General features: G+C 43.4%; 1 protein-coding gene across 1 annotated transcript in view; it reads left to right on the top strand.

The window, feature by feature from the left end:
• The window catches only part of LOC136648436 (complement factor H-like), a 45,570-nt gene that overhangs the window by 17,424 nt on the left and 9,751 nt on the right, over positions 1-18,395 (top strand). The window contains exons 7-10 of the mRNA XM_066624547.1: positions 1,784-1,957; positions 3,155-3,349; positions 6,505-6,681; positions 8,947-9,129. Coding sequence (XP_066480644.1) covers positions 1,784-1,957; positions 3,155-3,349; positions 6,505-6,681; positions 8,947-9,129 — 729 coding nt within the window. The remainder of the gene's footprint in view (positions 1-1,783; positions 1,958-3,154; positions 3,350-6,504; positions 6,682-8,946; positions 9,130-18,395) is intronic.

Below are 18,395 nucleotides of genomic sequence, written 5' to 3'. Positions count from 1 at the left end.
GTGGGAGGGGGTGGGTGGGGGAGAGGAGGAGAGAGAAGTGCCAATTGCCTGCTCCTGTATTTCAGAAAAAAAGAGTGCAACCAAAAACCCAATCCTAGGCTTCTCTACTCAGAAGTAAGTCCCACAGGCACATCCCTCCCAATCTCATAATTGCAGTTAGCACCTCTCTTATTATCCCCCCTCACTTTTTACTTTTTCCACACAATAATTGTCCTGCGATACTAAGCAAGGTATTTCTATATTCCTTCCATTCTTCCTCCACGCTTTACATCTCTGGTGGCAGTTTTTTAAATGCTGTCTCTGCCTATACCTCTACCTCTAGTTTGAACCTAGATGGTTTTATTTATATGCAATTTGGTTAATTAACTAAGGGCGCAATTCTAACAAACCCTTGGGCCTACGCGAGTCCCTTGTGCTGATCCGGGAGAGTGGCAAATTTGCTGTAAAGCACATTTGCACCTCCTTTCGAGTTGGGGAGGCTGGTGCAAGGATGTGAGCAAGCTGTCAGCCAGGTAAGTTCAGCGGTCCTGTGGACGGGCGGCAGAGAAGTGGGAGGTGGGGCCAGGATCCAACACTTATGCTGGATCCTAGATCCATTCCCAGACAGTCTGGGGCAGCTCCAGGCTGCTCGGATTTGCACCACTTCTTTAGGTGGTGCAGAGTCGTATAGCCCCACTGGGGCTGCTACCCAGGGTAAGGGGAATTCTTGCAAGCCACAGCCAGTTCCAGACTTGCGCTGGATACAGCACAGGCCAACTGGCTGCCTGTTCCAGCACAAGTTAGGATTGCGCTGTAAATTGTTTAAAAGCTGTATGGCATATTGCCTAAATTTTTAAAATCATGTGATAGCCCTACTACTTCAATGTTTCTAACTCACATAAAACTATGTCTGAAACATATAGTTTGAGAAACATAATGTGACATAACTTCAGTAATTTTTGAAAAAGGTTTTCATTCATTTTTGAGTGAAGCTGTGATAGTGTGAAGCTTTGTAGCTCTGCCAGATTAAGGACGTCAAATGCAGTTTCTAGATCACCAGTCAGCTACCAGGTGTTCTAACCTGAGCATATCTTGCATCTTCATACATTCTTTATACAGTTTGTGTTCTAAACTCATTCTCATACTGGTGCCCTGAATAGCTTATCTATTCGGTGTCCTTATCTATTAGCTTGTGCAGTGTTGTAACTATGAGGCGAAGTAGCAGATGAGGAAGTCTCCGGTTTGATGCTCATCTCTATCATGAAGTCACTAGCTAGCCTTTGCAAACTACTTCCTCTCAGCCTCAGTCCCCATTTGCAATATAGAGATACTCCAGTGGTTCTCAAACTGGTGGGTCACAACCTACCAGCTTGAGAACAAGTGGCACTTTGAGGGGCAGGGAATGGGGGAAGGCAGAGATGCGATCACAGCCCAGTTCCGAGTCATGATTGCAAAACCAGAAGTGGGTCACAATAGCATTTTTTTTATTATTTTGAGGCATAGGGAGCCTTGCAGAGGGCTCCATGGGGCTCCCTGCATCCCCAGAAGGCTGCTGCGGGCAGGAGTAAGTTTTAAAAATGCCCCTGCAATCCCACCAGTGATGCAATCCTATGGATTGCGTCACTGCCTTTCCCCTACCAAGACTTACCAGTGCTCTCAAACTCACAGAGGATTTGAGAACCGCTGCAATACTCAATGATTGTTAGAACAATTTGGAAGATTAAAAAAGCAAAGTATGTGCAACACTTTAAACCCTTGCAAGCGCTATATAAATGTTAAGCACATGATGATGATTCCTCCACAGAAATTGTATGCTCACCTCCAGAAGTAGTCAATGGCCGCTTCACGCCTAGACAGAATCAGTACAGGAACGACGACGAAGTTCGCATCCAGTGTAACTCTGGTTATCGGCTTGACCACCGTGGAGAGATTTCCAAGTGCACAGAGAGGGGCTGGTCACCTCCTCCACAATGTATAAGTAAGTGTGATGGGTAAATTCAATCAGTGTGATTTGAAAATGGGTTACCGATCACATTGTATTGTAGTCTACTCTTAAAGGGGGGGAAAAAAAAAACACCTCACTTTTACTCCAGTAGTTCCATACTGATTCCTTATACTGGTTGCATTATATTCTACTGGCTAAAGATTACTCCAGTTTTTGGCCTATTTCTTGGACAACAGTTTCAGCTCAAAGAGAGTTTCAGAAACAGATACTATAGAACAATTGTTAAAACTTCAGGGAGCAGTGGGCAAGGGGTAGTCCCAGCCATTAGGGGAAAAGAAGCTGCAAGGTCTGGGAAAGTTTTCTAACTAGTAATGGGCAATACGCACACATGCACATCATGCGTGAGTGTGCACCCTGGAGTCAGGTTCAGAATAGGGCTTGGAAAAAATGAATTATTTCAAAATATGGAAGATAACTTACTTTCTTTCTGATGCCAGTTCCAACTATAATTCAGACTGGGTCATGCTCCTAATGATCACATCAGCAAAAGTGCCTCCTTCGAACCCCCCCCCCCCCATGAATATCACTCTCCTCCCTCTTTCTCCCCCTCATGCATATCTTTGTAATCAGATTGCGACCCACTGTGCTTGGCTTGTGACCCACAAGTGGACCCACTGCCCTTCCTGCCTCATTTGAAGAGTTATAGGAAAAATAATAATAATCACTAAGAGTTGCTGTCTTCAGAACAACAAAGCAGGCAGAGGCATTGGGGAAAAAAGGTACACTCGGAAATAATTGTGAAGAACCTTTTACCTTTGGAACCAAACTTCCCTTTAAGTTGCGTGACCATGTAGCTGGAATACAAGTCTTGCAGAGCTTCTTTCTCGGTGCTCTGGACCTGTCCCAGCAGAGGCACAGTAGGCTGCACCCACTCTCCTCAAATGTTAGAGGGAACATTGCCCAAACCCCCCCTTTTCAAATCTAAAGTCCTGGAGATGGAAACAATCACTACAGCCGCTTAAAAATGAAACGCTTGTCGCTGTGATGAATGGGATCAATGTGTAGTTCATGTTAAAAGTGGATTGCATTTTTACTTCATTGAAAAGTATGTTTGATTGCAATATCAAATTAACAAACCTGTTTCTAGTCCAAACTTAAAGAACAAGGTGATGAACGGAATATCTGGCTCTTCTGTTTCTCTTTTTTGGGTTTCGCTTACCTTTTCTGAAGAAAAGCCCTGTGATGTTCCCATTATAAAGAATGGAAGACTGACGGATTCCTATCAGTATACTGGCTATTTTCCAAGAAAGGTGGGAGAAACAGTTGACTACCAATGCAACGATGGATTTCTGCCGATAAATAAATACTATTATCATCGTTCCACATGCAGGGAATTTGGATGGGATCCAGAACCAAAATGCTTTAGTAAGTAAATGTTGTTCATCCTTTTTCTTCTTTTATCAGCAATAGACATTATTATGTATATACAAATATGCATCTCCCTTTGCAGTTTTAATTCAGCTTTGTGGAAAGAAGGCAAAAAAAAAAAAATCCAAAAGATAAGTAATACAGCAGTCTTTATTTAGGTACCACATGTTCTAGGGATGGGCAAACCATGGCTTATGAGCTGCATGCAGCTCTTTGACTTTATTTTGTGGTTCACGGAGAGGCCAGAAAACCCCCAACACAACTTCTAGTCTGAGCAGTGGAGCAAGCACACAAAAAGAGGAGCGGAAAAAAACAACACCTGACACATCTTCTGGTCCCAGCAGCCTAGACAGCATGCACAAAAATCTCCTGCTGTGATAGCCAATTGTGGTGTTTCAACCATGAGATTTCAACTCTAAGCCTCAACCCACTGCAGTGAAGCTCAAAAACCCTTCAGGGAAAGACATGCCAATGACTGCAGGGTTTCAATCCTCTCACTTCTTCCTCAAGCAGCAGCCTAGTCAACATGTAGTAAGCCTGGTAGAGAGTAAGTTAAGCCTGTTCTGTTACGCTTACCATTACAAAAAACTTCAATTTGTTTAGAAGTATCTGTTAAAGTGTTGTGAATTGAATTTAGGGCTGCCAGGTTCTGGCCTAATACTCCAATAATAGCACCATCCTGGCTGTAAAAGGATGCAACCCATTCAGAAGGGATGTCTGAAAGTCTATTTCTCATTAGTCTTTGGCAGAAGTTGATGTTGTGACACAGTTCTGTTATTCATTATTGTTAGAATAAAACAAAATGGGAAGAATTTATAGCATATCTCAATACGTATAATGTTTCCATGTATAAGAAGTCAGCTGATATGCTTAAATGAACTTGGTGGTAAATGTAGAGTTGCTTCTGAAATTCTCCCCATCTAAAATTCTGTCCAGATGTTCCCATCCTACCTATCTACTCCTTGTTTCAAAAGCGGAACCAGTGACTTAAATCTCTCTCTCTCTCTCTCTCTCTCTCTCTCTCTCTCTCTCTCTCTCTCTCTCTCTCTCTCTCTCTCTCTCTCTTCTCTGAAATAAAAATGGTAAAACAGAATCCTTTTCCACAGTTAATGATACCAATATGATTTTCTGGAAATACAGAAAATATAAAACTGACCCTCAGACTAATTTGAATTATGCATGGCTATTCCTATTTAATCTTCTGGAGTCTGGGATATAAGAAAAATTTCTTAGAGCCCAGTCCTATCCAACTTTCTAGTGCCAATGCAGCCGCAGTGTAGCTCTGAGGTAAGGGAACAAAAGTTCCCTTTGTCACAGCTGCATTAGTGCTGCTTAGGACTGGGCCACATTGGCTCTCATTAGAAAATCAGATCTCTGGACAGTGTAGGAATGCTGGACATTTTATTGTTCCTTCCTGTGTAGGATGCATGTAGAACAGTGGTTCTCAAACATTTTAGCACCGGGACTCACTTTTTAGAATCCCAGTCTGTTGGGATCCACCTGAAGTGATATCATTGACCTGAAAGTAATGTCATGGCCGGAAGTGCAGAGAAAAGTGCATTAAGCAGAGAAAATTTTTAAAACCCCCATAGGACAAATGAAATCAAATTAAGGCTACAGTCCTAACCCCACTTTCCTGGGAGTAAGTTTCATTGAACACAATAGGATTTACTTCTGAGTAGACCTGGTTAGGATTGTGCCCTAAGTAAATTAAAAGTTTACAATAAGTACAAGTTTAAAAATTTATTTAAAATAATGAACCCTCCTAACCCTTTCAAGCATTAGTGTTGGATAGTGCCATATTGCACTCCTTACCTGGGAGTAAGTCCCACTGACTATCATTGTTAAAAGTATATACATAGTAGCCTGTTAAACGCACAGATCTGTAACATTCCCCCAGATGCAGTCACATACAATGGTAGCATCAAGTCTAATATATTAAAACTAAAATACACATAGAAATGAATGGAGACCTGTCTGAAATCGGATTGCAACCCATGTAATAGGTCCAGTCTCACAGTTCAAGAAACACTGATGCAGAGCATTAACACACTGCACTGCATTTTGCTCTGTCCAAAACTGTTTCTCTGCCCAGATTTCACTTTCCTCAGCCTTTCCCCTACTTCTGCCATCATGCCCCAATACCCACCTAAGCCCTGGAGCCAAATTTTGCAATGATCTGTCATAAGATTTGCTGGTGCAAACTGCTACAAATATGTACCACTTAACAACCATTTGCTTAACAATGAACCACATATATGACAATGGTCAAAGCACAATAAAGATACTGTTAATGAGGCAATTGTGTCTCCCATAGCCTGCAGCAGAGTGTCTGTTTACACAACAGAGAGGCTTTTAATGAAAAAAAGAGGCAATCTATCTTCAGTAGCCTGTGCAGCCAGCTAGTGACTGCCAGGGAGTGTCTGTTTACACAACAAAGGCAATAGATTGATTGAATGTTCACTTAATGACCTGGGGCGCAATCCAGACGAGGACTTGCACTTGTCCCTTGCACCGGTCCAGGAGGGTCGCAAATGTGCTGTAAAGGTGCGCCAGCACACAGAGGCTGCATCCAGCCTCTGTGGTTGCTTGTGCAGCGAACCTTGCATAGGCCTGGCTGGGCTGACGCAAGGCTCTAGGGGGTGGGGAGGAGGCGGGAGGGAGGTGTTCCTGGGTGGGGGAAGGTTGGGTGGTGGGCAGCCCCAGGGGCGGGCAGGCAGGGATCCAGCAATTATGCCGGATTCCAACCCCTGTTCCCAGGGAGTTTGGAGCAGCGTCAAGCTGCTCTGCTCTCCTTGGACATGCGCCACCTCAGGAGGTGGCGCAAGTCCAAGGAGATCCATGGGGCAAGGGCACCTTACCCAAAGGTAAGAGGAAAAGTTTCCCCTTGAGTGAGCTGCTTTGGGCCCCATACCTCTCTGGATACAGCGCAAGCCTTTTGGCTTGCCTGTTCTAGCATGGGGTAGGAATGCGCCCCTAATTGCATAACAACAGGGATCGGAGAATGTATCCCCATCGTTAAATGGCATACACCTATGTATTTATAAGATGTATTTCTGATTTTAAAAGTTGTTTTCTAATATTTTCTACACAGTGAAAGAAAAGTATTCTCTAACTAAGTAATTTTTTTTAAATTTTTTTTTTGCCTTTAGAACAATGCATTCCTCCTGGTAGTTTTCCATATGGTAGACTCATTTATTCCTCTTGGGATAAATTCATAGAAGAAAATGAAATTTCATATTCTTGTGATGAGGGCTATTATCCTGCATCTCCAGGAGCAAAAGCCAAGTGCACGAAAGATGGCTGGGCATCCACCCTGAGATGTGCCAGTAAGCTTTATTTATGCGTCATTCTCTGTCAATATATAATCTGAGAAACTAGAAGTATCTGACCTGTTAGGCTTTTATAATGGTGCACATTGATTTATTTAGGCTTCTCAGAGTTATAGGATGGTTTGGAAGTGGGGACTGTGATCATTCATAAGATGAGGTGACAGAGGAATTGATCCTGCAACCACCACATTTATACATATCTTCCTCCCCCAAGCACATGTACATGCACACACACACACACACACACACACACACACACACACACACACACACACAATAGATAGATCTGGGAGAAATCCCAGTTGTCCATACAGGGTTGCTTCTTCTTCAAAGCTCAGCTTTTGTGGGGGATAATCACCAGGCTCCATAACAGCCCAATCTCATCCTTCCCCTCCCCCACTGGTGCAACCAAGCCAAAAATGGACATGCATCAAAAACGGGGCGTCGTGCCAGAAATGAAGTGGGGGTGGATCAGGAGGCTTCAGCAAGGAAAGAGAATTTAAATCCTCTTGCCCCTGCATAAGCCTCTGCCACGGATCTCCTTGGACTTGCACTATTGTTTTTGCTAGTGCAAGTCCAAGGAGAGAAAGGGGGCAGGAAGGTTGTTGTCAGAGGGGTAGGATCTAGGTCCCCACCGGACCCACCCCTTCCTGCAGCCTCCCTGCCCATTATGCCCTCATCCAGTACGTCCTCCCCCTGCCTCTCCTGCTGGCTTGCCCGCTCCCGCAGACAGCAAGAGAACTGACATTGTGTGCAGGAAGTGTCCAGCCTTCCCACAAGCATCCCAGCAGCATGCAACTCAGCACACTGCTGGAAAGTGCTTTATGGCACTTTTGTAGCAGTTGCCACTAGAGAAACAGGTGCAGGGGGGACTGAAAATTAGGATCAGCACCTCCTGTCCAAAATTTGGGAGACCATACTGGGGGAAGAGGTGATTGTTTTCTAGATATTTCAGAGTGGCTGTGGCTTCTTGAAAACCAAAAGCAGCTCTGCTACTGCAACAGAGGTCTTTTTGGTGGCTAAACTGATGGGTACCAATTTTCCCCCTAAATGCCCCAGAAATATAGGGGTACTATTGTAGGAAAAAGGGCATGATGAAATTTTTTGAAAATGTTCTTCCTCCTTCCCAAATTTGTGACATCCTTGCCTAATTTTCCACTTTCAAATGAGGTGGCAAGTTTGTGAGGAGGGGGTCATTTTGCTCACCTTTAGAAAAGTCACTCTACCCTTGATGTACTTATTATTATTATTATTATTATTATTATTATTATTATTATTATTATTATTATTATTATTAATTTATACCCCACCTTTTTGCCCAAAGGGCACAAAGGCGGCTTACAAACAATTTAAAATACAACATTAAAAACAATCATTAAAACAATTTACAATAATTAAAAATCTCACAGAAACAAACAAACCCCGTGGATTCTCATATAAAAAGCAGGAACGCCAGCCAGCCTGTCAACAATTAAAAGCTTTTTGAAATAAAAAGGTCTTCAGTCCACGCTGAAATGTTAGCAACGAGGAAGCAGTTCTCAATTCTAAGGGGAGGGTATTCCACAGTTCGGGGGCCACCACCAAGAAGGCCTCTTCCTGGCCGCCGCCCCTCTCACATCTCTTAGTGAGATGTCAAAAGGGCCCCCCAGATGATCTAAGAGCACAGGCAGGATTGTAGGGAAGGAGGCGGTCTTTCAAATACCCCGGACCCAGCCGTTATGGTCTGGCTGCAGAGTTTGCTGATCATTCAGTCCCAAGCTTTACTATAGAGTGCGGGGATGGAGATTAACAGCCCAATCCTATGTATGTCTATTCAAATGTGAATCTGTTATAGCCAATGGGGCTTAATCCCAGGCAAGTGTGCAAAGGATTGGAATCTTCTCTACAGCATGTGGTTTGGGGAGGTTGAACATGTCATAATGATGCACATCTTCAGTTGGCTGGGGCTAGTTGGATGGGGAAAACTTCATCTGAACCAGTTCAATGACACCAAACACAGAACTGGGGCTACGTGTATAGAAGCAAGCTTGATTCCCACTAGCTGTTGTTTCCAGGGGCCATGAGCACACGACTGATATAATTTAGTAACTGATAATTGTATACAGTCATCCTATATACTTGTCATAGATTCCAAAGTGGCCAACCAACCAACACTTACTGACCTATAGTTGAGGACATAGTACTTGATTATATTGAACTTTCATTCAGTCCAGCAAGACAGTACCTGAAATCTTACAAAATAACATCCTCTTTCTCCATTAGAAAAAGTGACCTGTAAAGCTATACACCCACAAAATGGTTATTTCCAACAACATAATCGTGACTTTGCTCTCCATGAGACAGCAACGTATGGCTGTCAGAGTGGCTATACAACTCCCAAAGGGCTTGACCGTGGAGAGACCCAATGTCTTGAGGAAGGATGGACACCAAAGCCAGAGTGCATCCGTAAGTAGTGTAATAATGCTGAAAATGATGTTACTTATACACCTTCTGAAAAAAGACCGAATTGGGAATTGTTTGATTTAGGCCAAACCAAATATTCTAGTGTGATAAGTGTAGGCTGACAACACCCAGCTTCCAACACCCACCTCAGAACTGTCTTCATCCAATTCCATGTCTCCAAGTGACTATCAGTCATTTCCACTTGAATGCTTCCTTAGCATCTGTCCGAACCTAAACTCCTCATTTCCCTTTTGCTGTACTAATCCATTGACGACATCATCATCGGCTCTGTTGAACTGGCACTTACTTGTTTTTGCTGTAGTTCCTCTCTCTTATGCTTCCCCCACCCCATCTTCAGTCCATCAGCAAATACTGTAATGTTGCTTCCCCCTTTGCAGTATCACAAAAGTGACACTTCCTCTCTGTTCCATCAACAAAAGCTCTGGTTCATCTCCTAGTTATCTCTTGTCTCAACTAGCATAGCCTCCTCTTCTCTGGTCTCCTTTTCGTCTCCCTTTAGTCCAGTGGTTCTCTAATATATTAAAAATAAAATATTGAAATGAATGGGGACCCACCTGAAATTGGCTTGTGACCCACCTAGTGGGTCCCAACCCACAATTTGAGAAGCACTGCTTTACACCCCAATCCTGAGCTGCCGCCGCATCCAACTGGCCCAAGGCAGCCATGGGCAGCACCTCAGGAGAAGGGAACTTTTGTTCTCCTGGGTAAGGGAAGTAGTACTGCAATGGGGCTACTCGATTCACTGCCATCCTAACGGTCGGCTGTGAGGTAAGAGCCTTTGTGCCAGGCGCCAAGTCTGACCGAAGGCTCTGGATCTGGTGGAGCGTTGCTCTACTGGTCCCTTCTCCCTCCCTCCCTGCTCCCTCTCCCCAGCACGCCTCCCCCTGTCCTCTCCCCGCCCTCTGCCCGCCTCTCCCCTCACTGGAATGCCTCCTCCCTGCCTCCACCCACACCTCCGCTTACCATACCCAGTGGTAAGCCTCCACCCAGTGGTAAGCCTCGCAAGCGTGCCTTATGGCTCGTTTGCAACAGTGTGCACTGGCGGTGAGCCGGCACACCGAGCCCAGGATTGGGCTCTTAGTTCCCTCACCTCTATCCAGCACTCTACAGCAAAGATCACTCACTCAAAGATAACTGTTGTTGATGCAACCACACCTTGCAGCTGCTTCAAGACCTGCACCGCCTTCCTGTTCATGCCTGGATCCTGCATAAGCTTCTCATCTTCAAACCCTCCATCACCTGAACCTGCCCTCTTATGTCTGTTTTCATATTGTGACATATCCCTTTACTTGTCCAGCTCTTCCACACCCAGCTGCCCACTTCACCTTTCCTCCCTTGCTGACCCGTATGGCTGGAACTCCTTCCCAGATTCCCTGCGTGATGCCTACTTTCTTACCGCGTCCAAATCCCTTTTCAAAACTCATGTTTTCCATGAAGTTGTTAACACAACTCCCTAGTTACTCTGCCCTACTGCTACTAAGCCTAAGTACCACATGAAATACAATAACATATTCTTTCTCCATTTACCTTGCCATTGCTCCTCTCCCTCTGTTGTCTCCTGATGTAAAACATCATGTGCATTGATAGTGCTGTTATAAATAAATAAAACTATCAGGAAAGATTAAAGATAGAAGTCGTCAAATCATAAAGGGCAGGTAGAAGGTCTCAAGTGTCTGGACATACACTGCCCTCCAGAGTCCTGCAGGCAGCATTGCATCCAAAATTCCAACACCCACTCCAGTGGAATATATGAAGAATGCATTCACTAGAAGCAATTATTAATTATTTCTAGTAGTGCCTGCAATTTGCAGGTATTTATGAAACACAGGTATAGCCCCTACCCTGATGAGCTCATATTTAGAAGAATTCAGAGAGAAACTAGTATTTCAAGCACACCATGCAATAGATTTTTACAAGAAAATCATTTCTGTGTCATACCCCTAACCCTGTCACATTACTGCAATTTAGCAACCCTAGAAAGATTTTGTTATCAGCTATTATTGCTGTTGTGACTTATCTTATATGCTTATGCTTATAAGCATTATGCATTATGCTTATCTTATATACATTTAACCTTTGTATAAACTCTCATACATGACATACAATATTTCATGACCATTTTGCTCCACTACTTACATTTTTTAAACTACATCTGTGTGAATGGGGGAGTGAATGATACAAACTGAGTAAAAATGTTCTCCATCTAGTGCACGGTTCTCCAAACCCCGACCCAGGGGCCAGATGCAGCCCGCAGTGAGCCTCTATCTGGCCTGTGGCCACCCTCTTGTCCCCTGAAAGCTCCTGGCCCACATGACCAAACACGACCAGAGCTGTGTTCTGGTTGCGTCTGGAGAGTGTTCTGATGGCTGGAGATTTTGAATGAATGAGCGCATTCATTCATTAATTCACTCATCTAAGTTCCACCTCTATTTATTTAAATTTTATATTTAAATTTTTTTCTGGCCCTCAACACTGCACCAGATATTTGATGCGGCCCTCTGGCCAAAAAGTTTGGAGACCCCTGATCTAGTGATTCTTAAGTATTCTGCTAAAATTGTAACAATCTGAAAACACAAATTTACAGCACAACTTATGCATGTGTACTAAAAAATAAGTCCCATTGTGTTCAACAAAGCTTATTCCTAAGTGTATAGTTTATAGAATTGTAGCCTTAGATTCTAAATCAGAGTCTGTTACCAGAAATTCCAGTCCTAAGTAAGCATGGAAATGACTGAAGCTCAAAGTGAGACCTTATCCTTATTAAACTTCCTTAAGATGCTGTGTCTTTCTGCATAGTATTAATAAAGATATTACTACAGGTGGGCCCTCGGTATCTGCAGGGGCTCCATTCCCGGAACCCCTGTGGATGCCAAAACCCATGGATGATGAAGTTTGCAGATTTTGGCACCTAAAATCCTCCAAACGTGACCAAAGCTATGCCTCCAGTCATATCTAGAGGACCCTCTGAGGGCCTTCTGAGGCCTCTAGAAGGTCGAAAATAACAATTTCCGGTTTTTGACTGAAAACCAGAAGTCATTATTTTTGTCCTTGTGAAGGCCTCAGAAGGCCTTTTGAAGGCCGGGGACACATCCAGATGTGCTCCAGATGTGACCTGAGCACTGCTCCCATTGCCTCTGAAGGGTACAGTTTGAATCCATGGGTTCCAAATACATGGGTAACGCAGACCACTTGTATATGGCAATTTCTCTGTACATAAGAAGAAGAGCCCCACTGGATCAGACCATAGGCCCATCTAGTCCAGTTTCCTGTATCTCACAGTGGCCCACCAAATGCTTCAGGCAGCATACATGACAACAAGACACAACCTGCGTCCTGGTGCCCTCCCCAGCATTTGGCATTCTGAGGTAGCCTATTTCTAAAATCAGGAGTTTGCACATACCAATCATGACTTGTAGCACGTGATGGATGTTTCCTCCAGAAATTTGTCCAATCCCCTTTTAAAGGCATCTAGGCCAGATGCCATCACCGCTTCCTGTGACAAGGGGTTCCACAGACTAATTGCACACTGGGTAAAGAAATACTTACTGTAGATACTCGCCTATAGTACATAAAATTTTTGCCAAGTAATCAAGCTCCAATTATCACTTTGCCTTATCTCCAATCAGAGGTCAATCAGAGGGCAGAGCCTTTCAACTCTGAAAAGTTTCCTTTCTTACTAAAGCAGGCTCATTAGAAGCAATGCAGAGATCATTTGTTTCTATAGTAACTTTCCTGGGAAATTCCAGCCAAAGTTAACCTTTTATTCTCCTCCTTTCCCTTTTGCAAATGCTGCTGAACCTTGTTCCTTTGTGCAAATGCATGCATTTGGCAGAGGTATTTTTTTTCAGCACCAGGATGGGATCCTCCTTTCCATTTGAAATAAAGTCCCAGGCTACAATTCAGTGCACCATTACTTAAGAATAACACCCATGGAAATAGTGGGTCTACTTCTGAGTAAAAAGGGTTGCAAATATATGCAGCTGCATCTCTCTGCTGTGAATTGAATGGCACACTCCCAGTTATGCGTTGTAAGTTGTATGTTGTATGTAGAGCTTCTGGCTTAACACACCAGACACCTTAAAGGTGGATTTGATTCATGGATCTCCTGTAGTGGTTCCCAACCATTTTCACTTGCATGTCCCTTGGCAGCCCATTTCCATAAATTGTACCCTTCATATTAGCAAAATGTTTGTAATAATACAAGCCCTCATCTCCTCTCTATGAAAACCCAGACCTCATTTATTCATCACATACTTTCTCTTTTTCTCTGTTTGAAGAACAGAAGACTCTGCCTTTGCATTGTTTTGCACCAGAGGTGTGCTGAGAAATTCTGGGTGATTGATCACTTTCCTTATTATGTTTCAGCTTTTTTACTGTGCTGGTTTTCACTCACTGGTTCATACATGAATTGATGACCAAAAACTAGCTATTGGTGGGGCTTTCACAGCCAACTAGCTACCTCCCTTCCTGCCTTGCTGGTCCTTGCAAGGCATTCCTGTCTTGCAAGGCATTCTGGAGCATGACCTGCCTTTTTCTACCATTATTTCATTCTTTTTCCAAGTATCCCTAAAGGTATTGTTGAGTGTCCCTGGGAGTACATGAAAACCAGGCTGGGAACCACTGTTTTACTGGTATGTTGTTTGCAGTGCACTTACTCTGATAGTGTTTACATAAAGATGGTGAAGACCTGAATTTAAAAAGAATAAAAATGTATCTTATGATCTTTTACTATGTTTTTAATAAATTAGAGACTACAGTTCTTAGGTAACAATTAGTGGTAGATTATTTTTCTGGATCTGGCCTCGGATAGAATCAGACAAAACTATAGTCAGATACCCTCCTAAATTTAATCCCCGACTTATCGGAGGGTCATAGAAAATTCCATGATTGTTGGCTCAAAACCTGCCCTCAACTTATCTGTGGGATCGAATTATAGGCAGATGTCTGCGGTGCTTATGTCTGTCCTAACTCTCCCAACACTCAGTTTTAGTGGCTGTCTCCTGGTTCTGGTGATATCTGAGAGGGAAAAGAGTATCATCCACTCTATCCATCCCCTGCATAATTTTGTATGTTTCAATCATGTCCCCTTTCAGACACCTCTTTTCTAGACTGAAGAGCTCCAAACGCTGTAGCCTTTCTTGATAAGGGAGGTGCCCCAACCCAGTAATATTTTGGTTGCTCTCTTCTGCACCTTTTCCATTTCCACTATGTCCTTTTTGAGATGTGGTGACCAGAACTGGCACAATACTCCAGGTGTGGCCTTCTATTTGTACAACGGCATTATAATATTAGCTGTTTTGTTCTCAATACCTTTTCTTGATCCCAAGCATGGAATTAACCTTCTTTACTGCCACCGCACATTGGGTTGACACTTTCATCGACCTGTCCACCACCACCCCAAGATCTCTCTCCTGATCTGTCGCAGACAGCTCAGAACCCATTAGCCTATATGTAAAGTTTTGATTCTTTGCCCCAATGTGCATGGCCTTACATTTACTTACATTGAAACACATCTGCCATTTTGCTACCCATTGTCCCAGTTTGGGGAGATCCTTCTGGAGCTCTTCACAATTGCTTCTGGTCATCACTTGGAAAAGTTTGGTGTCATCTGCAAACTTGGCCACCTCGCTGCTTAGCCCTGCCTCCAGGTCATTTATGAACAGGTTAAAAAGAACCAGTCCCATGACAGATCCTTGGAGCACTCTGCTTTTCACCTCTCTCCATTGTGAAAGTTGTCCATTGACACCCATTCTGTTTTCTGGTCCTCAACCAGTTCCTAATCCATGAGAGGACCTGCCCTCTTATTCCCTGACTGTGAAGTTTCCTCAGCCTTTTGTTCCCGAATGAACACACACACGGTTCTTTGGATTTTTGGAGAGGCAAACAAACAGGCGACAGGAGAATTCAAAGGACTTCTAACGTTTTACTCGTTTGCAAATGGGGCCTTCCACAAACACACACATGTGGAGAGACCGTGAACAATTACAATGATGCTGGTTTTATAGGATAGACTAGGTAGGGGAGGGGGGACAAAAGAGCACACAAAGAGAGCAAAACACATCCATGGCAAGCATGGGAAAAATAACAGACCAACAGTCCCACAAACATTTGGCTTGGTTATCAGATCAACATCTTGATCCTCAGGATGTTCAGGAGGGCAATTCGATACGCATCGGCAATTTGTTTACAGATATATCCATTACAAAGGATCTGGTACTCTATGCATCCCTTTTATTTGTTTATGGCTCTTATTTATGACTTTCTGTTTACCCTTGTGAACATACCACAGTTAGCCTGTTCTCTAAGAGGGATTTTTAGATGCTGGCTTTTGGTCAGAGAAGAGCCTTATGGGTGAACTGGGCATCTTGGGATATTTCTATATTGTGAGCTCAGCATATTGTTATCAGTTTCCCTCCTGATAAACAACAAGGTAAACAGAAAGTCAAATTAGCTTGGTAAACTTGGGCTGAACAAAACAAAAAATACATCAACACACATTTTACTTTGTTAGGAATCATAAATCCAGACCACTTTTAGGTATACCAGGGTGGTGTAGTTTTAGTTCACTTTCTACAGAGCATTCTGAATACACAAGGGCAAAGAGTGAATTTAAAGTGCAAACATAGCTACTTGTCTGGGTGTCTGGTCTGTGAGCAGCCTGTACACCCTGGAGAGTGACTCTATGTTGGGGTGCTCAGGAGAGTAACTATTTGCTAGCCAAACTCTCTTAGTTTTTAAGGATATTGAAAGGTTGCTTACATGTAGGCAGAATGTTTGGAGATAAATGTGAAAGTCAGGGTATGAATGGAGGGAATTCTCTTAATCACCCAGGATGCAGGTAAACTGGGCCAGCAGTGTCAGCTAAAATGCATATTAGCTCTTTGGTGCCAGAGCCTGTCTAGCAACTTTTAAGTGAGGTTTACCTAAATTAATGCGAAACACAGGCATAATCCAAAGTTTTGGTACAAAATACAGAAGTTACTGGAATTACATTCAGGAAAGCAAACACAAACTGAAGATATAATGGAAAATAATAGAATGAATAGAAAATAAAAATGCTACATTAAAACAACTTCATCCAAAGAAATCATACATGCTCATAACAGCTCATTATTTATCTGCCGTGAGTCCCTTCAGCAGGTCCAACTCCAACATATCTTTCAGCATCAGGTGAGCAAGGTGTTCTTCATCTTCCAGCAGCTGTCTTCTAGGCAACGTTGTGTGTAGTCAGGGACCTGACAAGTTGGTACCTCCCGTGTTGAATCTCCATCTGGGGGTGTATGGCGAGGGACCGGTGTATCTTCGATCTTGCCCTTGCTTCTTTCAGTGGGTGCACACAGGTTGAGGAAAAGAGGTCTGGTCTCTTTCACAGCCAAGTTGCCTCCACCATTTGTCTCAGTTCAGAGGAGCACAGGCAGGAACCGTCTTCAGGTCTGAACCAGCATTGGTTGGAAGTTAGGTCCATGTAGCGCTGGACTTGTGTGAGCTTGTCCAGTGGATGTGTTGGTTGGAGTTAGCTGCACTGACCCTGTTTTAGAGCTCACTGCAGATGATAATGTTAAAGCACTCATGATTTCTGAGTATAAAGCAGAAAAGAAAAGTTAGCAAAGCAAAACACATACTCAAGGGGTCAATGTGGTTTTTTAAGCAGTGCATTTCAGGGTACACTTTCTCTGCGTTGGAACACATTTGAGACATCTCAAAAGGAGATATTGGAAATGGAAAAGGTACAAAAGATCTCTAAGGTGATTGCTGGGCTGGGGCACCTCCCCTATGAGGAATGGCCACAGCGCCTGAGCTCCCTTAGCCCAGCAAAGAGACACCTGAGGGGGAACATGATTGAGACATACAAAATCATGCATGGGGAGGACAAAGGGGACAGAGAGATGCTCTCCGTGCACTCTCACATAACACCAGAACCAGGGGACATCCACTCAAAATTGAGTGTGGGGAGAGATAGGATAGACAAAAGAAAATATTTGTTCACTCCGTGTGTGGTAGGTCTGTGGAACTCCCTGCCACAGGATGTGGTGACGGCATCCGGCCTGGATGCCTTCAAAAGGGGACCGGACAAGTTTCTGGAGGAAAATCCATCACGGGCCACAAGCCATCATGTGTATGTGCATCCTCCTGATTTTAGAAATGGGCTATGTCAGATGCAAGGGAGGGCACCAGGATGCAAGTCTCCTGCCACTAGGTGTGCTCCCTGGGGCATCCGGCAGAGCCGCTGTGAGATACAAGAAGCTAGACCAGATGGGCCTATGGCCTGATCCAGGGGGGCTGTTTCTCATGTGGTCACAGACACAATGCTGGACATTTTGTTGGAACATAATACAGGTTAGTGACAGCGGCTTATTTAGTTGTGTCCCTACATTCAAACAGTTAAACACAACCAGCATGGCTATTAGCACTTGGAATAAATTAAAGTTATTTTTGATACTTGTTACCACAACTTTTTAGTTAACTTGATCTTAGATGTTTAGGTCCTTTCTTTGTTTTCTCACCCTCCTTTATCTAGACACTCCTGTTGATATCAAACATTCAGATACTGCACCTACTTCAGACTCTTTTAGTTGCTTTGGTCTCAAACAAAGATAAGATGCAACAATTTACTAAACATAGGAAACTTAAAACATTGTGAGAATAGCACTTCAGGGAGTGCAATATTGGAATAGAGGCAATTTGCTAGCTTTAAACCTGCACACAGACATTGATTTACAACAGACAATAAACAACAATACATATTTTTGGGGAAGGGGGCTTCCTGTATTTTTATCTAACCTCCTCGAAATACAATTGCGTGATTTGGCCCCTCCCACTATTGGCTATGTCTGGTACTTTTACTTTGGTCAGTTTCTCTTAGCTCAAAGTTCCGTTGGTCAGGCCATGTGGCTCTTGATTCTATTTTCTCTCTCTCTCTCTCTCTCTCTCTCTCTTTTTTTTTCTTGGACTGTTCAACCTTAAAGGGCTGGTGCTATTACAGAACTCTGCACATGGCCTGCTTGTTGGTTGGTTTGCTGTAGGAACTAGAGAAGAGGTAATAACAGTACAAAAATACAAATACAGTACAAATACAGTAGCAGAAAGACACTGTGTTGACTTTGCTTACATTCTTGTTGAGCACAAAAGGTTAGGTGTTTTAACACATTCTCCACAGAGAAAGTAAACCAGTTGTCCAGGGCTACCTCTGATTGAGTGCAATTTCTTACCATTAAGACAGTGGAAAACTGGAACACATCATGAGCTTT

This window comes from Tiliqua scincoides, chromosome 4 (genome assembly GCF_035046505.1).
Source record: "Tiliqua scincoides isolate rTilSci1 chromosome 4, rTilSci1.hap2, whole genome shotgun sequence".
Taxonomy (NCBI): domain Eukaryota; kingdom Metazoa; phylum Chordata; class Lepidosauria; order Squamata; family Scincidae; genus Tiliqua; species Tiliqua scincoides.
This window is presented reverse-complemented; position numbering and strand designations above follow the sequence as displayed.